At 57.6% G+C, this 17,644-nt stretch overlaps 4 protein-coding genes across 6 annotated transcripts; 3 read left to right on the top strand and 1 right to left on the bottom strand.

Annotated features, from left to right (window-relative positions):
- Positions 1-186: 186 nt before the first annotated feature.
- Positions 187-3,865, bottom strand: FAM3A (FAM3 metabolism regulating signaling molecule A). 2 transcript variants are annotated; one of them, XM_006278199.4, is made up of 9 exons: positions 3,580-3,863; positions 3,377-3,493; positions 3,018-3,041; positions 2,633-2,756; positions 2,182-2,240; positions 1,638-1,688; positions 1,466-1,550; positions 949-1,075; positions 187-667 (listed from the first exon to the last, which is right to left on the bottom strand). In XM_006278199.4, the coding sequence occupies exons 1-9, from the start codon at positions 3,590-3,592 to the stop codon at positions 569-571; spliced, it is 699 nt and encodes a 232-aa protein (XP_006278261.1). In that variant the 5' UTR covers positions 3,593-3,863; the 3' UTR covers positions 187-568. The 2 variants fall into 2 exon arrangements, with proteins under 2 accessions (XP_006278261.1, XP_019336296.1); XM_019480751.2 differs by lacking the exon at positions 3,018-3,041 and having other exon boundaries at positions 3,580-3,865.
- A 245-nt stretch (positions 3,866-4,110) lies between these two features.
- On the top strand, positions 4,111-7,093 carry SLC10A3 (solute carrier family 10 member 3). Its single transcript, XM_006278182.4, has 2 exons — positions 4,111-4,548; positions 4,812-7,093. The coding sequence occupies exon 2, from the start codon at positions 4,905-4,907 to the stop codon at positions 6,198-6,200; it is 1,296 nt and encodes a 431-aa protein (XP_006278244.1). The 5' UTR covers positions 4,111-4,548; positions 4,812-4,904; the 3' UTR covers positions 6,201-7,093.
- An 85-nt stretch (positions 7,094-7,178) lies between these two features.
- On the top strand, positions 7,179-10,289 carry UBL4A (ubiquitin like 4A). 2 transcript variants are annotated; one of them, XM_006278183.4, is made up of 4 exons: positions 8,086-9,023; positions 9,178-9,283; positions 9,571-9,782; positions 10,044-10,289. In XM_006278183.4, the coding sequence occupies exons 1-4, from the start codon at positions 8,976-8,978 to the stop codon at positions 10,152-10,154; spliced, it is 477 nt and encodes a 158-aa protein (XP_006278245.1). In that variant the 5' UTR covers positions 8,086-8,975; the 3' UTR covers positions 10,155-10,289. The 2 variants fall into 2 exon arrangements, with proteins under 2 accessions (XP_019336297.1, XP_006278245.1); XM_019480752.2 differs by lacking the exon at positions 9,178-9,283 and having other exon boundaries at positions 7,179-9,060.
- A 1,053-nt stretch (positions 10,290-11,342) lies between these two features.
- LAGE3 (L antigen family member 3) lies at positions 11,343-12,038 on the top strand. The gene is made up of 3 exons (XM_006278200.4): positions 11,343-11,447; positions 11,591-11,719; positions 11,818-12,038. The coding sequence occupies exons 1-3, from the start codon at positions 11,422-11,424 to the stop codon at positions 11,930-11,932; spliced, it is 270 nt and encodes an 89-aa protein (XP_006278262.1). The 5' UTR covers positions 11,343-11,421; the 3' UTR covers positions 11,933-12,038.
- The last annotated feature ends 5,606 nt before the right edge of the window (positions 12,039-17,644 follow it).

The raw sequence follows: 17,644 nt of genomic DNA, 5'->3' as shown, positions 1-17,644 counted from the left end.
GGGTCTCCGGGGCCACTGGCCAATAGGGAACAGTGAGGGACAGTGCGGTGCTACCGCACATGGGGTAGTCTCCCACACTTGGGTTACACCTAGGGCTCTGGAGAAGTTGGGTCTCAGATGCCTGGGTCCTGCCCAAGGGGATGGTGTTGTTTGGTGTTTGCCCCCCCAAGGACAAAGAGGCCAGGCTGGTCTGCACTGTTTTTATTTGGAGGCAGCAGCCCCAAAGAAAGGGGGGGGCAGGGGTGTTACAATGATCAACAGTTGAAACTCCCCAGCCCTGGAGCTCCCTCAGACACCAAAACCACATTCCTGTCTTCTGCCCGGGGGGAGGAAGGCAGGGGCACCTCCAGCATAAGGCACTTGGGGGCAGATTACTGCCCTCCCCAGAAATCTGAGTTGGAACTGGAAAGGCGGGGAACTGGTAGCCCAGAGCTTGGGTTTGCTCCTAGCACAGGGGACATAAGTTAGAGCCAGTGGGGGGGGGGGGGGGGGGGGGGGGAAAAACAGCCCTGCCCTTGCTGGGGGGGTTTCACAGGGGCCCTAGCTACCCACTGCAGGGTGGAGGGAATCACTGGCCCTCAGGCGTGCGCTGTGGGACACAGCCAGCCAGCTCCAGTGCCTCAGGCCAGCCCTCGTACTTGTTGGAGCTCTTGCTGTTCTTCATGTGCTACAAAGTGGGGGGAGAACAAAACGGGGGTCAGCCCCCCCAAACTCAGACTGCACTCCCTTCTTCCCCCCACTCAGACCTACATAAGCCCCCACCTCCCACTTCCCAGCCTAGGGTGGCCCTCCCTAATCTTAGATCCCCCACTTCCAGCCCTAGAGCCCCCCTCCTTCCACCTTGGGATTTCCAGACTGCCCGCAGATCTGGACACCCTCCCAATCACTCCCCAACCTAAGGGACCTCAATATCCCAAGGAAAGAGGGAGGGCCCCTGGAGGCTCTGACCTGCTCAAAGGGGCTCTTGTCCTGTACCCCCTTGGCACCCGCGAAGACCCAGCTGTCGCGGAAGGCAAGGTCAGCGGCTGCCCGGCTGCCCAGTGCTCCAAACAGCCCCCGCGCCTCCTCATTCATCCTGGAGGGGAAAGGGAGGTCAGGGCCCCCAAAATTGGTAGCCCCTCCCAAGAGGTAGCCACGGCCCCCTGGGAGCCCCACAGGCTGACCCCCATCTGCCCACCCACTTTTCTCGCTGCCCCTTAGAACTCAGGGGTAGGAGATGGGAACTAATGCTGGTGTGTCCTAGATGCCTGCAGGGGTGGGTGCTGGGGGTAGGAGGAGGAAGAGGGGTGTTCAATGGATACCTGGGTTCTCTATGTGTGCAGACATGTCCCAGACAGCCTAGTCCCCCACCCCCAGAAAGGAAGACTTCACCATCCTCTGCCCCAAAATGTAGCCAGGTCCAGAGGAGAGAGGATTGGGCTAGTTTGGAAGGGGTCGGGGATACCCTCATGAGTTGTATGCTCACTTAGTGGCTGGGTCATCAAACGAAGCCACGAACACCAGGGTCCCTTCGTGCAGGGGGCGCAGAAACTTCAGCAGTTCGTTGACATCTGTGGGGAGACCGGGGGGAGGGGGAGGTTAGCACATGGCCGGGCCTCCTCCCCCCATGCCCTGCAATCCCACCAGGACCCACTCACCTCCAGCCCACATATCAAAGGCCTTGGCATCAATCAGCTCCCCATTCACACCTAGACAGAAAGGAGGCAGCATCAGAGCCCCACACCAGCTCCCAACCTGGAGAGAACCCAGAGACTTCCAAGCTCCCAGCCCCCACTGCTCCCACCCTCCTCCCAGAGAACCCAGGCATCCGGTCTCCCAGCCCCCTCTGCTCCTCCCCACCCCAGCCCCCTCTCCCCATCCAGACAGCCCAGGTGTCTGAGCTCCCAGGTGACCAACTGACCCCATTCCCCAGAGCTGGGGAGAGAACCCAAGCATCCTGACTCCCAACCCCCACCCCCATCCCAAGAACCCAGGTGTATGGACTTCCATCCCTGCAGCCCCAGCTCACTCCACTCTCCTTCCCACCAGAGCGGAGGATAGAATCCAGAAATCCTAGCCCCCTGCCACTCCTCCCCACCCCCTCTCCCCAGTGACCAGCAATATGCCCCACCCTGACTGGACCGCCTCTCCCCAGCTCCCCCAATGCCCCTTCCAGGGACCAGACCACCCCCCCAGCTTCACCATTGACCAGGGCGATGTTCAGGCCACGGCCGACATTGTTTTTGACGCTGCTCATGAGCCTGGAAAGAGATTTGGGTGTAAGGGGGGGGCTGGTGAGATCAAAGTTCACAACTGCTCCCCACCAATTCCAGGGCTGGGGACCCAGACGCCTGGGGTCTCTGGGAGGGGAGCGGGGGCTGGGGGTGAGAGCAGCCAGGAGCTGGCTACAACCAGACAAGTCTCAGGGACCGGGCGGGGGCCAGAGGCACTGGTAGGTGAGAGGCACCCCCATCCCCTACACCTGCCCCCCATGGTCCCCCTGCCTCTCCCATATTGGAGATACACCCCCCACTCCCCCCCAGCAGCTCCAGAGACCCTTCCTGGGAGTAAGAGCAGAGGGAGCTGGGAACCAGGACACCCGAGTTCTCTCCTGCTGTTTCCCCATTCATCTCCAGCACCCTCCCGTACTCACATCTGGTCCTCAAGGCAGATCTTGGGCCCCACAACGTTGGCAGCACCACTGACGAGGCGGAAAGCCAAGTGATGCTCGGGGCAGGGCTGGGGCAGCCCACACTTGAACCATCGTGGCCTCGGCTCTGCAGAAGGAAGCGAGGGAGGGGTCAGGGCAGCATCCCTAATCCATCCTCATCCCCCCATGCGGGGGGAGGGGAGGGGGGGTACTGAATGGAGATGCAGCCATGGAGTCACTCATCCTCAGCCAGTACAGCCAACCTGGGGTGGGGGGCAGGGGGATCCATCTAGAGCACTGCCACCTCCCCCTCCAGGGACCACCACCCCCATCTACCTGGGGACCACCCAATAAAGCACCCCTCTCCCCCCCCCTGCAAGTCACCTACCAGCTGTGGGGGGATTCTCAGGGCCTGCAGAGAGAAACCAACATCAGTGCCCCACGCCCCCCCAAAACCAGCCCCCAGCCCCCCTTAGACTCTGCTGCATAGGAGAGATCCCAGCCCTACCAAGACCTACGCAGCCACCCCTCCTTTCACCCCTCACGAAAGGACTGAGCACACAAGGGTCACTGGGCTCCACTGCAGGGATTCAGGGTGTCCTCCAGCCCCTCCCAGTAAGAGATAACCCCCCAGCCCCGGCCTCACAGCAGCTGTGAGGCCCCTGCCTGAGTGTGGTGCAGGGAAGTAGGGGGTATAGCAGTCCACAGCCCCAGTACCAAGCCCTCAAGCAAGGGCCCCGGACCTACTGGCCAGGAGGCGCTGGAGCCGGGCGAAGCCGAAGCCGCTCTCAGTGCCCAGCAAGAGGCTGGCCAGGATCCAGGTAAGACCGGCAGTGAGGACGATGACGACCACGCGGAGCGGGCCTGGTTGGGGGGTAGAGCTGGGATACACGGGGCTGCTCCCATTCCCACCCCCGCCCCCCTCCCAACGCCCCGCGGGCCGCTCTCACCTGCCAGCCTCATGACCCCGCCCGGGGCCCGAGGGGGCGTTGGGAGGGCAGGGCCCGGCCGCGCCAAGCTCCGCGGCCGCAAGGGCAGGCCTGGATTCACCGACGCAAGCCCCGAGGCCCTACAGATCTTCCCCGCCCTGCCCCTACCCTACGTAGCCCCGAGCGCCCCATCCCCCCCAAGAAACGGACGCAACGCGTGGACGCAGAGCAGGGCCGCGGCTCGAGGGTCCTGCAGCAGCACCAGCCCTGAAAGCTACCGGGTAGCGCCTAATCTTGCCCCGCCCCCATCTCCCTGGGCATCCTATAGCGGAGGAGGAAGGGTGGGCTGCGCCCCCTCCCCCCAGTGAAAGGAAGGGGCATCCCTAACCCACCAATGAGAGTGCGGAGTTCCAGGTAACCCACCAATTAGGGCATAGGGGTTCTCTTAGCCTCAGCCAATGACAGGAAGGGGAGCCCCTGAGTCAGCCAATCAGATCACAGGGCTCCAGGGGCGTGGGAGGGGGCGGGGCTTCTAATTTGAGGCTTCGACAGAAAGTCGCCATTAATCGGAGTGAATCGTGGGCCAATCAGAACGCAGGCTGCTCGCCGTCCCACCAGTACTCAGGAGCACAGGACCGGGAAAGCCAGGGAGAGGCGGACAAATAGGCTATACCCCCCGGAATGGCAAGAGGGTGGAACTGAAACATGCCCTCATCAGATGACGGGGTGGGGAAGGAAACCATCCCCCAACAAATCAAGGCTCAAGCTACCCCTAATCCCGCCCTTCCAGTTCCGGCAGAGGAGGGAAATTGACTACAACTCCCAGCCCCGCCCCCGCTTCCGGGGTGGGCGGGGCCCATGATGAGAGGGCATGCCCTAGGGGTGTGGCTGGGAGCATGACGTATAGCTGGAGGTGTGGCCGCGGCCAGGAGGGAGGAAGCAGTGGGGCGCAGCCGGGTCCCGTAGGGGCTGTGAGGGTTGCAGCAGCAGGTGAGCGGGACAAAGAGATCAGGGGTCAGTCAGGAGCGGGGAGAAAAAGGAGTAGGCCTGAGACCTGGGGTCAGAGGTCAGAGGGGGGGGGGATCTACTTCCTGGGAGGGGAGGAAGATACTGGGGTGGAGGCGGCAAGCCGGGAGTGGCTCCGTGTGTTCCATTTCTGGCTGCTTTCTCCTCAAAAACCTGTTCCAAGGCAGTGTGGGGGGAGAGGCTACTGGGGCACCCCCCCCTAATCTCTAGTCTTTCCCCCTGCTCAGGATCAACGGAAGCACCCCAGAGCCCCCATGCGACAGCCATGAGGGTGTGACCCCGCCCCCCCCCCCCCAGCCAGGAGTGTGATACTAAAGGCCATGGTCCAGGTGCCCATCTCCATGGCCTCGTGGCTGCTGCTGCTGCTGCTGGTGGGGGGCAGCTGTGTTGAAGCCCCATACCTGAGCGTGGGTGATGGCAGCACCCTGGAGTTCGAGTTCCCTGAGCGCAGCCGTGGCATCATGGTGGTGTCCAGTCGCTATGGGGGCAACAGCACTAGCACCGGGCAGCCGCAGCTGCGTGTGGCCTCACTGGCCCCAGATGTGCTGGCAGTGGAGAACATCAGCGCCCTTTGCTGCGGTGCCAGCGGCTTCCTGGTGGCCATCCGCTCGGGGCCAGCTGGCCTGGCCCCACTTCAGCTGCGGCTGCTGGACCGCCAGCACCTGGTGGAGGAGCGCTGTGACTACCGGGTGCGAGTGGCAGCTGCTGTGGTCCCAGTCCCAGCGCTGGGCCACTTCTCAGAGAACCCAGTGCTGTACGCACTGCTGCCCCTCATCTTCCTCAATAAGTGTGCCTTCGGCTGCAAGGTAGAGGCTGAGGCACTGCGGGGCCTGGCCCGCCGCCCCCAGCCCGTGCTGCTGGGCATCGTGGGCCAGTTTGTGGCCATGCCTCTGTATGGCTATCTGCTGTCGTGGGCCCTGGCACTGCCCCAGGGCCTGGCACTGGGACTGGTCATCACCTGCTCCTCACCAGGTGGAGGTGGTGGCTACCTCTACAGCCTGCTGCTGGGTGGGGATGTCACGCTGGCCATCTCCATGACGCTGTTGTCCACTGTGGCGGCTGCAGGGCTTATGCCGCTGTCATGGGCACTGTACGGGCGGCTGCTGAGTGCCCCACCAGGCCTGCATGTGCCTGTGGGCAAGATCCTAGGCACACTGCTCTTCATCGCTGCACCTATCTCGACTGGCATTGTGATAAAGTGCAAGCTGCCACGTGTCGCCAGGTTGCTGCTGCTGCTTCTCAAGCCCTTCAGCTTTCTGCTCCTGCTTGGGGGCCTGGCCATGGCCTACCACATGGGCGCTGTCATCCTGGCTGAGGCACAGGCGCCCGTGGTGCTGGCCGGCCTCACCGTGCCAGCTGTGGGGCTCCTGTTGGGCTACGGGTTGGCAGCTGGGCTGGGGCTGCCAGGCCCTCACCGCCGAACTGTAGCCATCGAGGTAGGGGTGCAGAATAGCCTGCTGGCCCTGGCTGTGTTGCAGCTCTCTTTCCGGCGCCGTCAGGCAGACATGGCTTCCCAGGCACCCTTTGTCGTGGCCCTCAGTGGCACCTCTGAGATGATGGTACTCGTCCTGGGGAATCTCCTCTACCAGCGCCTCTGGCCCCCACCCGGCCCCTGAGACCTGCCCAACAGTAGCTAGTTCCCAGCAGCAGTGCCCCCACTACTCTCCCAATCCTGAGGCCCTGGAGCCAAGAACCAAAGGAGAAAACGGAGGGACCCTCTATTTTTCTACTGCTGTGTTTTCTAGTCCATCAGCCATGACCCTGCTCCAGGCACAGAGCAGGGGGACTGGGGTAGTTCTAGAATGGGAATAAGCCAGGCATGGGGCCCCCTCCACCCTGGTTCTGGGGGAGTGGCTGGAAAAGAGAATGCAAGCAACATGCTGTGGCTGGAGGCTTTAGGGAGGGGCTGGAGTAGACAGCAGGCTTTGGGACCTTATTAGTTAATGAAGGGGAAACAGGGCAGCTGAAGTGTCACTCACTTCTGATCTGCAGCCCCCTGCCTGTGTCCCTCACTCCCCACCTGTAGCCCCCTGCCTCATCCCAGCTCTGCCTCACTCCCCTGTAGCAGGTGCTCCACCCTTCTGGCACAAAGGAGTGTTGCCCCTGCTCAGGGCAGGGTGCTTGGCCCTCATCCTGGATGAGTGGTAGGAGGAGGGCTGGCAGGTGCAAGGACAAGTAAACCCCCCTATCCCCCTCCGGGCAGGCCTGAGTCTAGCTGGCCCCCACTCCCTCTTGCAGATGGAAAATGTGAAAACTTGGCCTCTTTCCCCTACTCCCATTGCCACTGGGCTTGGGGAGAGATGGGAGGAGCTGTGGAGTGGGGTCACAGCCATGTTCTGGGATGGGTGGGCTTGGGGGTGCTGCAGGAGGGGAGGGGAAACAGCAGGGGCCTGTGAGTCAGGAATGAGAGTCACTGGCAGGACTTGGAGCTGGAGTGTAAGAGGGCATCAGGTCTGGGTTGGCTGTAACCAGCTAGTTTGGCTGATATTGATGAAAATCTATTTTTCTATCCTCGTGTCCGTGTTCTTTCCATCTCCATGCTCTGGCGGACACAGCCCTCCCCTTCCCTCTCTGGGTATGGAACAGTTGGCTGGGGGGGCAGGTGCCCTCCATGCACACCAGATCCCCTATCCAGGCCCCACTTCTGCTGCAGGAACCCCAGGGCAAACCCACTGCCCCCAGCCTGGGCCAGGGTTCCAAGGGCTCCCAGAAGAGACAGGTGCCCTGGTTGTCTCAGGTTTTCTGCTGCCTGCCAGCTGGCTCCAGCCATGGACACCCAATCACTGGTAGGCCTGAATATTTCAAGCTGTGCTATGGCTCAGGTGACACCTTGCAGGGGGCTGTATCCCAGCCCAGGGGTTTTGGGCTGGGGTAGAGGGCAGCCTAGTGAAACAAGAAGCAGACAGAGGCAACAGCAAGAACAGACTTAGAGCAGCCCCAGCACCATTCTGAACCTCCTCCAGTTGCCTCAAAGCCTGCTGAATCACTAGGCAAGAAACTTGTAGCTGGTCCCTCCCTGCCCATCTTCATTGCCCTAAATTTCAAGAGCTTCTGACTGTCCCAGCAAAGGTAGGCCCCAAGACACTGCTGACAGTAAACATGTCCTCTCTCTACCAGTTTTCATCTAGTCAGAGATGCCCAAGGCATATTCCCCACCTGAGGGGCAGAGTTAAGGGGACTTCAGCATAGAAGCAGGAGGTAGGTACAGCAAGCCTCCCACAGTTTACATGGCTCACCCATGAAGTGACACCACCACCAGGTTTATGTCTCAGTCCCACGCGATGAAAATACATGTGGTGAACCCATGTGGCTGCTTCTGGGCCATTGCCTCCTCTCTCAGGGGCCTTTTCTACCCAGCAGTCAGGGACTGTATCCCAACATCCATCAGCTGGAGGATGCCACCATCCTGCCAGGCACCACCCAAGCTGAGGGACGCAGAGGCAGCCAAGTGCATCCCAACAAGGAGCTGGGTTGTACACAACACAGCCCCTCTGATGCATCTATCTGGCTAATTCCTGGCAGTCAGTGTCAGGTCGTCTGAGGTCTCAACAGTAAACAGGTCCCCGCTAGGTGTTACATATATTGCACAAATCCCTGGTTCATCATTTAGACTGGCTCCATGTGAAAATTCCTCATCGCACCATAAATATCATGCCTTCCAGCTATAAACCGAGCCAAGCAGCTACAAAGTTAGTGTTTGAAAATGTGTCACATGGTCGCTGGTTTCTCTCAAGCTTTAATTCAAACATGCACCCAGAGATTCAATGCATGAAAGACCCCAGGCTGAAGCCAGAGGAAGTGGTAACCCTGGAATTCATACCAAAAGGACCAGGGCATATAATTCCTTCCTGACCCCAATGCAGCATGAGGTTGACCCCAAACAGAGGGGTGAGATGGAACCCCCTGCTGCAAGTCGCAATATTGCCCAGCATTACCGAGTGAGGCAAACCCCCCATGAACCTGCAGTTCACCACGACTTGTGTGTTTATTCTGGAACCTACTGCTGACACTTAAGGAAGGATATCTTTCCGGCCTGACAAAGCCCAGAAGCCTAGGGGCAGCAAAGAACAACAACCCCACCCCCAATTCCCTGTGCTAGTGCGTTAATTGCTCCCCATTTGTTGCTCACGCCTAATGCTCAGTTGCGAAGGCAAGGCGTGGAGTGAGTACGGCTAAACTTCCCACTCAAAGGAGCACTCTAGCCCCCAAGAGATAGCTTTATGATGCAAAGTACGCCCGCTGCACTTCCGTCTCCATAGTACTGAAAGAGCCGCTCTTGCTCTACCTGCGTCTTCATCTGTCTAGGCCGCCCTACTTCCGGCCTGCTTCTCTATAGTTCCTCCGCGGCCACTCTGGCCGTATAACTCTATGGTGCAGTTAAAGGGCTCGCGATGCTGCTCACGGTGAAGGCGCTGCAGGGTCGGGAGTGCAGTCTCCAGGTGCGAGAGCCCCGGAGCGTTGTGGAGGAGGGACAAGGTGGGGGTGGATACGTGAGGGCGGGCAGCGGGAATCCTAGGTTGGGGGAGGGGGGTGCCCTGGGTGGGGTGGCTGGAGTTCAGGCCGGGGGGATCCGTCTGTCACTGCTCCCCCCAGGTCTCCCCGGACGAGCGCGTCGGGGCCTTGAAGCGCCTGGTGGCTGAGAATCTCCATGTCCCCGTGGCTCAGCAGCGGCTGCTCTTCAAGGGCAAGGCCCTGGCCGGTGCGTCTGGGGGCAGCTCTGGGGGGTTGTGGAAGATCAGCGGAGCCTTGCGGGGACAGGGGCCGCTGCCTGAACATCGCTGTGGAGGGCGTTTACTCTGGAGCCTACTGATAACACTATGGAGCCAACTGATCCATCTCCCTGCCACCCAAGGAGGCTAGGGAGGGCTGCTTTGGGGGGGTTCAGCAGCTGCTTCCAGGGTGCAGTATAGGGATCCTGAGGGTTCAGCAAAGCTGAGAGCGGTGGCAGGTTCCAGGGGTGGGGGGCTCACCCCTGTGCCTCCACAGATGAGCACCGGCTCTCAGACTACGCCATTGGCCCTGAGTCCAAGCTGAACCTGGTAATCAAGCCACCAGAGAAGGCATCACCTGAGGAGACTGGGTGTAAAGGCTCCTCTCCTGCCACAGCCTTCCCCACCCTCTGGCCCCAGCTCACCCAGGTCCTGGCACGGCATTTTAGCACAGCTGACATGGAGAAGGTGCTGGAGCAGCTGCAAAAGGTGAGTCCCGGGCATGGGGCTGGCCACAAAATGTGGCTGTTTCTGGGGTGGGGTGCGTCAGGGGCTGGGTATTAGAAGGCCCCCCTTTCCTGGCATCAGGATGTAGCCACCTCTGGGGCAGGGAGTGTCTGGGGCTGGTTACACCCTTTGCATGATGCTAACATGTGCCTGCTCTTTCAGGGGACCTATATAGGGGGTTGGTTATACCAAGACCCTCCAGTATCAGTGTTTTGCCTCATATAGCATTCCTCTTTTCCCCAGGACTATGACCGCAGCCTTCGCCTCCTGAGCCTGGATGACATAGAGCGCTTGGCCACCCGGATCCTGCACCCTGACACACCTGACATGTTGGAGATGGGCTTTCTGGACTAGCCCCCAGGGGGGGAAGGGAGGGGCAGCCCCCCTCCCCTCTGCTGCCCCTGTTCCTACTCTGAACTGCTGCTAATAAGCTGGTGGCCAATGTAACCTTTCTCCTTCCCACAATTAAAGGTGATGGTGAATACAAGACTGGCCTGGCTCTGTCTGGTTAAACAGGGGACCCCCCCCCATACACTTTCCAAGCACAGAGACACAGTCACCTCTGCAGGGAGTGATACAGGGACCCTTACCTGGTAACATGCAGCTGCCCTGGGAGGAGGGGGGGTTGGGAAGTGTTTTGGGGGAGGATGGCTTATATAGGGGGCCCCTGCTCAAGTGTTTAAATGTGGCTGCCTCTGGGGTGGGATGTCAGGCAGAGGCTGTCTACACAGGGACCTTTCAACTGGTCCCAAGATGCAGCTGGCTCTGGGGTGTGGCACATCAGCGACTGCGTGCACAGGGCTCCCTCACTTGCCACTGAGATGCAGCTGGCCCTGGGATTGGGGGGGGGGGGGGGGGGGCAGAGGGCGCTATTTACATGGGAATCCCTCTCCTTTGCTGCTCTCCCCTGACCCCAAACAAAACCACGAGACCAATGCCTAAATGTACCTGCTTACGCTGTCCTAAGGACGGGGCTCTGCTTCTCAGTCCCAAGCTGGATGTTGGTCTGTGGGTCCCCGGGCTGCACTTTGCTGGCCTGCATGTGTTAAAAAATAATTTGAAAAAGGAATGAACAATTAGCAGGGCAGTAAGGCCCTGAGCCAGCTCTTAGTTACTCTTCATTGTGAAGTAGCAGGGCCTGCTGGGGGTGGGGGCATAGCTCTATAGGCTCCCCCCTCAAGGATGAGATGCAGCCACCTCTGGGGTGGGCCACGCTGGGGCTAGGTGTAACAGGGCTCCCTTAGCCAGCATTGAATTGCAGCTGGCCCTGGGGAGGGAGCCAGACATGGACTCCTAGGTTCCTGCTGCCCTGGAAGAGCGGGGAGGAAAGGGAGCGGGTGCGGGCAAGCCTGGGTTCTACCTCCGGGGTGGCAAGAGTATGGGCACCTCTTAGGAGCGTTACCTCAGCGCCCAGAGGGTGGGGCTTCCAGCCAACTGACGTTTCCTGCGAGCATAGGGAAGGGCGCAGGCTCTCGTTGAAAAAGGGTTAGAAAAACGGGTGGGGCGCCGCGCTGTGACGTATTAACATTCCGGGGAGGGGAGAGGGTGGGGCTCCGTGACGCAGGAACGTTCTGTAGGCGGAGCTTTCTCTCCCTGCGGCACGTGGGGCGGAGCCGGCAGGATGGAGGTGCAGCGAGCGCTGGAGTTGTATCTGGAGCATGGGGGTGTGGGAAGGGAGAGGGTGCGGGAGGGGGCCCGGCGGCCTCACCCAAGTCGCACAAGAGCTGCCCCTGGGCTGCTGCCGCCCCGGTCCTAGCCTCGGCTTCTGTTTCGCCTTAACTCGGCCCCAGCACACTGAGCGTCCCGTTCCCTTCCCCGCTGAACGCGCGGATTGCCCACGGGGCCCTGAGTCCTGACCCCGAGCCCCGGAAAGCGGAGGTCAGCAAAGAACTGACGGTGGTGGAGAACTTGCTGCACGTGTGAGTGACCCCGCCCGGGGCGGGAGAAGGCGGGGAGAGAGTGCGGGGTCTCACGGGGGGGCGGGGCCCCGGCTCCGTTACATTTCGGTGTCCCGCAGGCGCTGGCGGGCGGCTGAGGCGCGGCTCCTGCGCGTCTCCATCAACTCCTTCCTGGACCATCTCGGCCTTGTGGTGGAAACCATGGAGCAGTTTGGGCCTCCTGTGCCCCGGTGACCCCCTCCTCTCAGGATACAGGGTGCGTGCACCCCCCACCCCAGCAGCAGATGCCACCGCCACAGCCCTGCTCCTTGCTTCAGCAATAAACTGCAGCTGAGCCCTGGCAGCTGGTGTCAGTTTGTTCATGGGGGGGGCGTGCCACTCACTGCCGTACTACGGCTGGGAGAAATCCCAGGTGTCCGGGGTCCCAACCAACAACTAGGAGAGGGCCCTCCACTGCTCTCATCCTCTCAGCCCCCATTCCCCTCCCAGGGTCAGAGAGAACCCAGGTGTCCAGACCCCCCGGAGAAGTTTGGGCCTCGTGCAGGCAGTGGAAACCAGAGGGACCTAGAGCCCGCTGCATCTCCATGGCACCAGGTCCCTTTTCAACCCCCTCACCGGAGGCCTAGGTTGTCTGCCCAGCCCCAGCAGAGGGTGCAAGGCTCCCGCACTACCCTTATTCCCAGTTGTTTTTTCAAAGCTAATCTATACCCAATAGAAGTTTGTAATTCATAAATTACATGTTTTGAAGAGAGAGTATTTCATCAGCTACGTACACTTCATAATGAATATGAAAAATAATATCCTGCATTAAGTACAGAGCCCTAAATGAAGATCAGATTAGGATGGGATCATGGAGCAAAATACTTCTTGGGCCACCCCAAACTTCATGTTGATGCCACTGGGGGATTCTCCCCGAAGAGCCTTAAGCACAGTCCTATCCAACCCAATGCGCTGTTTGGCTATGCCAGGCTGCCAACTAGCAGCCCCCCATGCCCACTATTAAGTGTATGTGCTCAAATAAGGAATTGGATTTTGGATTGGGATTATGGCTAGAAATCCTTCTTGAGCAACTTCACACCATACCTATGTGCTACTGGGGAACTTTCCCAGACATCTCTGACCAGAGTCTTGCCCAGCCCAAAGTGCGGTTTCTTCAGGGCAAGGTGCCGACTGATAGCCCACTGTGCCCACTGTACTAAGTATAATGGCTCGAATAAGGAACTGGCTTTTGGGCTGGGATTATGAGTGGAAATCCTTTTTGGGCCTCCCTGCACCATGTCTGTACCACCGGGGGACTATCCTGCACCTTTAATTGTGGGGAGGAGAAAGGTTACATTGGGCACCAGCTTATTAGCAGCAGTTCAGAGTAGGGGAGGGGAGGGGGGCTGCCCCCCCCCCCGGGCTAGTCCAGAAAGCCCATCTTCCACATGTCAGGTGTGTCAGGGTGCAGGACCCAGGTGGCCAAGCTTTTAATTAGAATGGCTCTGCAAGCTGCCCTAATTAAACGCCCACTGTCACCTGTATTCAGCATCCCACATTTCAAAATGGTAGTGGGGGCACTTTAACTAAAGCTTGTTCAGTGAGGTTGCTCCCCTGCTCCCATTTTGAAATGCGGGGACTATGAATACACATGACACGAAGGCTGCTGGAGCACACTAATTAGCACACTTCAGCAGACTGGCAGCAGACTCAATTAATCGAGTCTGCTCTGACACATGCTGCTAAGTACCATGCATCAGAGCCGAGGTCTGTCACATGTATAGGTTCCCTATATATGCAGCCATATTCATACATTTCATAGATTATAGAGTTGGAAGGGACCCAGTGGATCATCATGTCCGACCTCCTGCCCCTGGCAGGAAAGACGGCCAAGGTCAGATGACCCCAGCCAGGTGTCCATCCAGCCTCCTCTTGAAGACCTCCAAGTTAGATGATAGTACTACCTTTCCTGGAAGCCCATTCCAGACTCTGGACACCCTCACTGTAAAAAGTTTCTTCCTAATGTCTAACCTGAATCTACTCTCCACTAGTTTGCACCCATTATTCCTAGTTACTCCCTGGGGCGCTCTGGTAAACAGTGCATCCCCAATTACCTGCTGTCCTCCCCTGATAAACTTATAGGTGGCTACAAGTTCACCCCTCAGCTGCCTTTTGTAACGGCTGAAGAGATTCAGATCTCTCAACCTCTCCTCGTAGGGTCTTTCATGGAGACCACTAATCATGCAACTGGCCCTCCTTTGAACCCTCTCTAGATCCTCTGTGTCCCTCTTCAAGTGTGACGCCCAAAACTGGACACTGCAGCATTGGTCAGGCTGCAGTTGGAGTAGAGTGGGGAGCATCACCTCCCTCAATCTGTTGGTCATACATCTGCTAATGCACGACAAGGTGCGATTGGCTTTGTTGATAGCCTCATTACACTGCCAGCTCATGTTCATCTTGGAGTAAGCTATGACTTCAAGAGCTCTCTCAGCCTCTGAGCTGCTGAGGGGGTCATCCCCCAACCTATAGGTGTGCTGGGGATTCCTCCTTCCTAGGCGGAGTACCTTACATTTATCTTTGTTGAATTGCATCCTATTTCGTTCCGCCCATTGAGCCAACATATCCAGATTGGCCTGTATCTGCTCCCTGCCCTCTGGTGTGTTAACTTTGCCCCATAACTTGGTATCATCTGCGAACTTGGAGAGGGTGCTCTCCACACCCTTGTCCAAATCACTGATGAAGATATTAAATAACACCAGTCCAAGGACCGAACCCTGAGGAACCCCACTGCCCACCTCCTTCCAGGCCCATCTTCTTCCAGTGGGGAAATATATTTGCATATTTCCTGCTGTCCAGTGCCTGGTGGAACAGCAACAACAGGAACTAGAGTAAGGAGAGGGAGGGGGAAGATGAGGGAAGGAGTAACTTCATTATTGACTCTGTAGCTGGCCAGTGACTGTCATCCTTTCCCGAGGTCTCTTCCAATCCCAGTGCTCTGGGAAGGGATGGAAAAACTGCATAAAAGGCAGCATTGTTTGAACTGCCCTGCTTTCTGCCTTGGTGTCAGTTGAGTGAGGGCACACCTTAACACACACATAGTGTCACCCACCCATGTCATGAGTTTTGCCTGTCAACAGCTAGTGGTGCAGGCCCCAAAACCCAGAAGCCCCCTGCACCTATCTCCTTGACAGCTGGCAGGCTTTGTGGCTGCAACAGGGCCTAGCAGGCCTGCAATTTTCACCCCCCTGTGCCCCAAGACAGACACAGTCCCACAAGCACCCACGTCACAAATTTTGCTTGTCAGCAGCTTGAGGTACAGTTTCCCCAAAACCCCTGCACCTATCTCCTTGAAAGCTGACAGGCTTTGTAGCCTCAGCAGGGGCTAGTGTGCCTGCAGCTTTAACCCTGCTGCGCCTTAACACACAGTGTCACCCATGTCATGAGTTTTGTTTGTCCACAGCTTGAGGTGCAGTTTCCCCCAAATCCCTGCATCTATCTCCTTGAAAGTTGACAGGCTGTTGCCTCAGCAGGGGCTAGCAAGCCTGCAGTTGTGACCCGGCTGTGGCTTAACACATACACGTGATGTGAGTTTTTTGCTTTCACGACTTTGAGGTGCTGTTTCCGTGAAATCCCTGCCCCTATCTCCTTGAAACTTGGCAGGTTTAATGTCCTCAAAAGGGGCTACCATTCCTTCAATTTTCATCCAAATCAGGACAGAAATGACAGTCAGTTTCAAATCAAAATGAAATTTGAAACAAAATGCTGTTCCATCAAAATGGAACGGTGCCATTTCTCGTGGCCCTAGACTAAATAGCACATGGGGATGGAGAGTAAATTGGAGCCAGGCATGGCCAAAATGTGCTTTGAGCCAGGTAAGACTCTGGTCAGGGATGTCCAGGAGAATCCCCAGTGCCACAGAGGCATGGTGTGAGGTGGTCCAAACAGGATTTCTAGCCATAATCCCAAACCAAAAGCCAATTCCATATTCAGGTCCATATACTCAGTACAATGGGCATGGCAGGGCTATCAGTTGGTAGCCTGATACGGCCAACATGTGCTTTGGGCCAGGCAAGACTATGGCCAGAGATCTCCAGGAGAGCCCCCTTGAGTCAAAGAGCTATGGTGTGTGGTGGTCCAAACAGGATTTCCACCTGTAATCCCAACCTAGAAGTCAATTCCTTATTTGGGCCCATATACTTAGTACAGTGGCTGGGGGCTGTCAATTGCCAGCCTGGTATGCACAAAACGGGCAGGACTGGTCAGAGATATGTGGGAGAGTCCCCCGGTGGTACAGAGACATGGTGTGGTGTGGCCCACAAAGGATTTTGACCCATAATCCCAGCCCAAAACCAGTTCCTTATTTAAGACCATATATTTAGTACAGCGGGCATGGGGGGGTGGACTGTCAGTTGGCAGCCTAGCATAGTCAAACTGCAGTTTCGGCTGGGCAAGATCCAGATGACAGATGTCTGGCAGAGTCCCCTGATGCCACAGCAGCATGATGTGGGGTGGCACAAAAAGGATTTCCAGCCATAATCCCAGCCCAAATGTCATTTTTTTCTTCAGGTCCATATACTTAGTACAGTGGCTGGGGGTGTTGTCAGTTGATAGTATGGCAGTGCCAAACCATGCTTTGGGCTGGGCAACACTGTTCAGAGATGTTCAGGAGACTCCCTCAGTGGCACAGAGTTATGGTGTAGGGTGGCCCAAAAAGGATTTTTAGCCATAATCCCAGCCCAAAAAACAGTTCCTTATTCAAAACCATATAGATTTCATAGATTTCATAGACATTAGGGCTGGAAGGGACCTCGGAAGATCATCGAGTCCAGCCCCCTGCCCAAAGGGCAGGAAGTCAGCTGGGGTCATAGGATCCCAGCAAGATAAGCATCCAGTTTGCTCTTGAAGATGTTCAATGTAGGCGCTTGAACCACCTCGGGTGGCAGGCTGTTCCAGACCTTGGGGGCTTGGACAGTAAAGGAATTCTTCCTTATGTCCAGCCTGAAACGATCCTGTAGTAGTTTATGACCGTTCGACCTAGTCGTCATCCCTAGGGGCGCTCTGGTGAACAAACGTTCCCCCAGATACTGGTGGTCACCCCTGATAAACTTATAGGTGGCCATCAGATCACCCCTGAGCCTGCGCTTTTCCAGGCTAAAGAGCCCCAGGGCTCTCAGCCTGTCATTGTAGGGTCTGCTTCCCTGACCTCTGATCATGCACGTAGCTCTTCTCTGGACTCTCTCAAGCTTCTCCACATCCTTTTTGAATTGTGGAGCCCAAAACTGGACACAGTACTCCAGCTGCAGCCTCACCAAGGCCGAGTAGGAGAGAATGACGTCCTGGGATTTGCTTGAGAAGCATCTATGTATGCAAGCCAGCGTTTTGGTCGCTTTACTAGCCGCAGCATCGCATTGCAGGCTCATGTTCATCTTGTGGTCAATGATGATCCCCAAGTCTCTTTCTTCCATAGTGCTAGCCAACATAGCACGGCCGAGCCTATAAGGATGCTGCAGGTTTTTCTTCCCAAGGTGGAGAACCTTGCATTTATCGGTGTTGAACACCAGCAGATTCTCCTCCGCCCACTTGCTGAGCCTGTCCGGGACAGCCTGGATCACCCGCCTGTCTTCTGATGTGGATGCTTTGCCCCAAAGTTTGGTGTCATCGGCGAACTTGGCCAATCCGCTTCTGACTCCAGTGTCCACATCATTAATGAAGATGTTGAACAGTATGGGTCCAAGGACAGAGCCTTGGCGGACCCCACTGGTCACAGGACACCACGATGAGTGACTTCCATCAATTACTACCCTCTGGGTCCGACCACGGAGCCAATTTTCCAGCCAGTGGATCGTGGTGGACCCAAGGCGACAATTGGCCAGTTTCACCAAGAGGCGATCATGGGATACCAGATTGAAGGCTTTTTTGAAGTCAAGATATATGACATCAATCTCTTCTCCCTTGTCCAGGTGATAG

This window comes from Alligator mississippiensis, chromosome 8 (assembly GCF_030867095.1).
Source record: "Alligator mississippiensis isolate rAllMis1 chromosome 8, rAllMis1, whole genome shotgun sequence".
In the NCBI taxonomy this organism is placed as follows: domain Eukaryota; kingdom Metazoa; phylum Chordata; order Crocodylia; family Alligatoridae; genus Alligator; species Alligator mississippiensis.
Note: the sequence above shows the minus strand (reverse complement) of the source record. Positions and strands in the feature narration are given on the sequence as shown.